Source organism: Typopeltis vanoorti, chromosome 25 (genome assembly GCF_054136105.1).
Source record: "Typopeltis vanoorti isolate ZY-2024b chromosome 25, IOZ_Tvanoo_1.0, whole genome shotgun sequence".
NCBI lineage: Eukaryota > Metazoa > Arthropoda > Arachnida > Uropygi > Thelyphonidae > Typopeltis > Typopeltis vanoorti.
In genome coordinates this window covers 28,418,482-28,425,328 of record NC_143573.1, presented here as the reverse complement: position 1 = coordinate 28,425,328, position 6,847 = coordinate 28,418,482, and the positions used below count along the sequence as shown (strand labels likewise).

At 35.1% G+C, this 6,847-nt stretch overlaps 1 protein-coding gene across 1 annotated transcript in view; it reads left to right on the top strand.

Annotated features, from left to right (window-relative positions):
- Positions 1-3,624: 3,624 nt before the first annotated feature.
- LOC150092621 (protein lap4-like) overlaps positions 3,625-6,847 on the top strand; it is a 737,075-nt gene continuing 733,852 nt past the window's right edge. Inside the window, exon 1 of the mRNA XM_090414245.1 lies at positions 3,625-3,875. Within this exon, the coding sequence (XP_090270371.1) occupies positions 3,714-3,875 (162 nt within the window). The 5' untranslated portion in view covers positions 3,625-3,713. The remainder of the gene's footprint in view (positions 3,876-6,847) is intronic.

Sequence of the window (6,847 nt, the reverse complement as noted above, 5' to 3'; positions counted from 1 at the left end):
ACTTTAAATAGACTGCAGTAGACACAACATTCTGCAGGCAAGCGTCCGCTCTCGTTGCAAAATTGTAAACAGCCGGTTGATCAAAGAGGCGACAATATACAATTTTTTAAAATTTTTATTCGGTGTATCCGGCCTTATTTATTTTAGTATTGATCATTCTAAGAATTTTTTGTTTTCATGATAAAAAGTTTGTTTCTTAAAAATGAACTTATGAACGGTGCTCCGGCAGCGACGCCCACTTTGTACCGACGCCGGCATGCCCGCTTCCGTCGGCCCTGGTCTTAATATTCTATTATTATCAACCGCGATTTTTATTTTTTGCACTTGTACTTGAGGTCTAACTTATTTCTTCTACTTTACTCAAATAAAACTATACTCTGCTTAATATAGACTCCGCTATTAATCCTTTAAAATCCTCTATATGTCCGTACTACTAGTGAACGACGTTTGTTTTCAGTCTATTCACGATAAGCAGGTTACCAACTCTCAAACTATGTAATTTAGAAAAAATTATTATTTTTACGACTGCGCTATTCTAATTTATAAATATAGCCTAAGAATGGAACATATACAAGATTAAACTTAACATATACAATCCTTCACAGCTAGTCGTGGCAATTCTTACTTAAACGGGCTCGCAGGTTCACTTATTTTTTGGAGACTGCGTTGGCAAATAGATCAGGCAAGATAGTTACACAAACAAAACATTTTATTTTAACCTGGTTAAATGGTACAAATCACACACAAGTAGGTGACATTAACTCTCTACGGTCTATTGTACAGCCATACACAGTAGGCAACGTATACAATTGAACAATACACACATACACAGTACTTAGTTATCAAGCTGGACATGTAGCTGTTTCTTAGGTTATACTTAGCAAACTTCGTTCACAAACCATATAGGTTAACATTCGATTTCTCTCTAATTGCCGCTACTTATTAACTAACTAAATACTAATATTTTTCTGTAAGCACACATACAATTCTCAGTTACAAGCTTTTAAGACTTTAACAAAGTAGCGTTAACTTACATTTGACTTTCACAAACAGAGTTCTATCAACTTGGACAAACCTCAGTTAGTTTTGCTTGACGTTGCTTTCCTTCCTGAGTACTGGCTGCTGCCTGGACGGTCCTGCTGTACAAGTTTTCTGGGAAAGCTTTAGATTGATTATCCGTCGGGAAACTGGAATCGAATGGCCGAAGTTACCGCAATTTCTAACGGGTAACCACACTCTCGCAGCACGTCCTTTCATCTACAGGAAATACATAGAAATAACGACGGCCTCTCCTCTTACTCCCCCCCCCCCGCACCTGGGGTTACGTACCTGGAACCAAATCTGGAAACGACAAAAACTGAGAGAGCCTAGAGCCTTTTTATACCACAGCTGATCCTTTGTTCTTCTGATGTAGTTTCCCTGAGCACGATGACATCATTTCGTCCTCCTCAGTTCTTGGGGCATATTTCTATATGACCTTGCAAACTTTCGTTCTTACTGCTTCATCTCTAATCTGGGTTAATTCCTAATTTTCAGTTTTACTTATACTTTATACAATATATATAAAATATACATTAATTTATGCACTTTAACAGTAGAGGTAAAGCATTCATTTAAATGCGTTAGAACTTCTAATTTCTATGTGTTCGGAAAATCTCTGTAAATTCGATCTCGCCAATTTAATACAAATTTTTCGCGGGAGATTTTACATCTGGTCTATGGAATGTTGAGTATGAAGACAGATTGACAAAATGCAGTTGCCGAAATTCGTGGATAGAAAGAGGACAGGGGATATGATCGAGACAGTATAAGCTGTTAATAGGTTATTACTAGATTAATGTCGGGGTAGTTTTGCACAGAATGTGATAGGAAGAGAACAAATGGTCATCCTTGTAAGCTGTATAAGGAGAGTGTGAGCAAGGGAGTGAGGAGCAGGTTTTTTGCATGGAGCGTGGTGAAAGATTGGAAAACATTGCCCGAGCGTGTGGTGAGTGCAGAGATAGTGAACATATTTAAGGCACGGTATGATAAACTGTGTGTATAATAGTGGACCTCCCATGATGAATCTTTGACTCCGATGAGGTTTTATAATTATAATAATAATAAAAGTTCCATTCTAGTAATTGATTTAGAGAATTTTTTAAAATCTTTCATCAACCAGTTCCCGAGTTAGTCGACCCCTGACAAGGACTGCTAGGATTTTTCTCCAGGAGACTCGGGATTTTAATCTGTCATCTCAAAATTGACTATATACTCACAGCCGAACACGAGGGTTAGGGCCATTAATTGACAGTAGTCGTCTGCTATATATACACTCTTTCTCTCAACATGTTGTTATTATTGTGGTTGGACAGTTGTATAGTTGGTGTCCTCCCGCGATGAGTCTTGGACTCCTTGGGAGTATCAGGAATGATAATAATAATAATAATAATATTGAAATGAATTTTCGTGTACTCTGCATGTGAGCACACTAAATCAGTGATTTTGTATTGGAATAAATGAATTATATAGTTTTCTTGTCATGTAGAAATCTTTAGATGTTTATATAGACGTTCCTTTTGCTTTCATCACTCAAAGTGAAATGTGTTCTGGAGATAGCGCTGAGTTAGCTTCTGTGATCACCTAAAGGCTGCATTCGCTATGGTTCATATAGCGAATGTAGTAATATGAACAAGTGATGCACGTTATTATAAAAAAAATCACAAATTATATCTAGAAATATGATTTAAAAATAAAATTTAAATACATTTTAATTTGGATGACATATAATTAACAAAATTAAATGTTAAAAAATCTTCCTGATATCACAGATCAAAATAATATTTTTATATTAAATTGATATTTTTATATTATATATATAAATTATTTTCTTGGAATATTTTCTAAGAAGATAGGTGGATAAAATTGCTGTGACATCAAGCTAAAGTTCTTTGATTAACAGTACAAACTACAAAGCTTAGTCTTTTTGCTTTATGCATTAGTATACAACAACACCGTATATTTCAAGTTTTCCACTAGTGGGTCAACAAATAAGCATATCTTAAATTTATTAACTAATAAAATATTAAATTCATTTAATAAAATACTAAATTAATTTCTAATAAAACCTTAAATCCATATTATAGATCTGCCCAATTAGTCCTGAACAGTGATATTATTAATTAATTAATTATTTTATTTTTATTTTTTTACAGCACTGGGTTTTCTCGGTCTTCCTCTGGTGAACTTGCCAAAAATAAATAAATATGTAACCGCATGTACACAGTAGGCGGAAAGTCTTTTTCATGTAATAAGAAAAGTTTCCTTTTTAGGAAGTAAGTATAGGATCCATGAGTGATCGGTTATCATGACATCCAGCAACTATATTATTTTAGAACTTATGGCTCAAGATAAGTATAACAACAAGAACAACAAAAACTCTCATCTTCCAGATTATTTTAATCAAACATTGCATAAAAGCTTTCTGTCAATGTAAGAGAAAAATTGTCAATTTTGTGGGCATTCTATATTTTAAAGTGATATTCGACGTGTATGCAATACTTCCTAGGCGGCGCTCATTATTTCAAGAAATTTTGACGTCATTCATCTAGTTTTCGCGTTCAAATTATATAGTGTTATGTCGATTTGAGGCTTACGTGGTTAATAAAATGTGGTAAAGTTTCTTGATGTGTTCATGTGATTGTTTTTATTTTGTGAATGTGAAGTGAGAAGTCATGTTTCGTTGTATACCGCTATTTAGAGGCTGCAATCGTCAGGTTGAGTATATCGATAAAAGGCATTGCAGTTTATCTAGTATTCCTGATGATGTTTTACGCTACGCCCGTACTCTCGAAGAACTTCTCTTGGATGCGAATCACATTAGGGATCTTCCAAAAGTAAGTATTTTTAAAATTTTTTTTTTTATTGCGATATAAATTGAAAAGCTACATCAAAACAAGGAAAGAAAATGTCCCAGATAACGTTCCCTATGTTCTTTAGCAGTAATTCATCATGTTTGATATTGTGTAATATCTGGGTCGCATTAGAAACATTTAAAAGTCACCGGCACGCTTACGATTCATCATGTCTCAGATCGTGTATCTGGTTGTTTCAGAAGTCGTTTAGCTTTTCTTTTTATTGTATTGACACATTGCATTTAGATTTAAGTACTGTCAGCGTTAGTATGTATATGTTGCCATGTGTGGATGATATACGAAGCTTGAACATGATATGCTGTTAACTCCTCTTGTTATAGCCTCTCATTGTATTATAATTTTGAATACCTCTAAGCCGAATTAGGACTGAGCAGTTGCCGGAAGCTAATTACTCCAGACTCATTGTCTTTCACACATAGTTTTGAAAAATAAATAAATAAATAAAATCATTTACGTATATAGCACTCGACATTACTGTTGACAGACTATCCCAGTCATAGATTACTTGGCACACGAGAAAAATTTAAATTTCCCTTTATCTTGCTAACCATACCCATAAATATTCCAGGGATCGTTCCTTTCTCTTGCCGTATATTAAAAGTTTTCGTGTATCTAATGAAATTTCCTTGTTAGCTATGTTTCTCATATTCTCTTAATCTGTCACCCCCCCCCATTATCTGTTGATTATATCTCGTAATCTTCCATGTAGCTGATGTTCCATAGACCTGTTATTATATTGTAATAATGCATAAAAGAGGATTCTCGTTCTCTTATCTAATGATATTTCCTTGTTAACTGTTTCTCATATTCTCTTAATTTTATTATTATTATTCGTGACACCTCCAAGGAGTCACGAATAATACGTCGGAGGATGCCAATCTACAACCCTCCGTCTCCATCATTAAACCGAACCTCTACTACCAATCATCCACATTATCATCCACTGCCCAACACCACCACCACTAGTATAAAATCCATATAAAGATTTTTCCCATCACGACAAGAATCGAATCTGCCTCCCCTCATATTTGTTGTATTGAGGATTCTCAATACAACATTCTCTCTTTGCTCCCCCCCTATCATTTCATCACCACCACCTTCCAGAATGCTTGCCAGGTCTTGGCCAGTTAATTTGGATGTGATTGTATTAGCACCTCATAAAGAAGGATATTAACATCCTTAAACATTCTTGGTAGTATTCATGGTTATTCTATATATTTCTTCATCATGTTTGCTGTGTGTTTTGATTATATCTGCTTTCAGTTCTCTAATTATGAACATCAACTCTTTCCATAATCACTTATCTCTCACCTCGTCAGCTTCAATCACATAGTTCCACCAGTATAATATAATACTTACTTGGGCTGAACAGCCATAGGAAGAATAAATTTTAGCTTCCTGAAATTGTTGTTTCCAACACTGTCTGTCACAGACCTTTTCTGATTTGGACATTGCAATATGATATTGCAGTCTTGACTATTGGTATCTATCTGTCTATCTTGTTTTTGGTTTTGCTTTTGATTTTTTACCACAAATTTTACTGTTTGTAGTTTTAAGAATTATTATTATTATTATTATACAGCATCTCCATGGAGTTTAAAGACTCATCATTGGAGATCCAAACTAAACATTTTATACACAAAACCTATCAGACCTCTTCTTCAACTCATTTACTGTCAAGGAACTTGCAACTAATTTTACAGTTCATTCCCCTCATTCATCACTCTCCACACAAAAAATTTAGTCTGCACACCCTTACTAACCACACTCTTACCCAAACAGATGCTGAAAGTTTTTTCACTTGGTTATACTATAACTTAACATTTCCATGACAGGGCTGCTTATATATAGAGGCTAATGACTTCACATCAATTGCCTTAATATGTCATAATGCAAAGCACACATCCTTCCAGGTGTGTATGACTATGCATTATGGGAAGGGCCACTACCCAGACCAATTTCGACCTTTATTGAGGCCTCATCACTGGAGGCCAGAGCCAGAAGGGATACCCAGAAATGAAAAAACCTTCAACATTATCTCTGATCCAGAGAAAGTGAATAATAAGATGATACATCTTTTTAATACTTGCATATGGAAAATATATGACTGTATCCCTTCTGGATCTGACTCCCACTGGTGAGACTTCAATAAAGGCCAAAACCAGTCTGGGTAGTGGCCCTTCCCATAATGCCTAGTATCATATACATCCAAAGGGATGTGTTTTTTGCATTATGGGATACTAAGGCAATTGATGTGGAGTCGTTAGCCTTTATATACATGTTACCCTGTCCTGAAGATACTTCTCACAAACTTTGTTTGCTTACACTTGGATAAAGGATTAAATCAAGAATATAATTTCTTGGCATCTTTTAAGTTATTCTTACACAACTTCTAAAGATGATTCCTAATTCTCTATTTGTTGTGTATTAAAAAGTTTTCTTTGCATCAGTTTATAAAACCTCTTTCCTCTTTTCTGCCTACCAAACTTTGTAACATTCAAATATTCAACTATTGTCATAGGGAGCATTCCAGAGACCTGTCACCAGCTTAGTCACTCATCTCTGAATCCTCTCTACCACCCTTGATCTACCAAGAAACCCAGGGGATCAAATCTGTGCTCAGAAGTCAAGATGCAACCAAATCATAGTCTTATAAAGAGAGATGATAACTTCCGTGTCTTTACTTGTTAGTGTGTTTTTCAACATCCAAATAATCCTTGGAACTATTTTACCAACTTTTGCAATATGTACTGTGAATTTCAACTCTGTCCACCATGTCCCTAGTCTCATCAATTTCCTGCAATCCAGTACCATCAATATGATGCACTGTGTGTAACCTTTTCACCCCAAAGTGCATACCTTATATTTTGCAATTAAATTTACAATCATTATCCTTTGCTTACACTGCCAATTTATTTCAATCATCCTGCAGG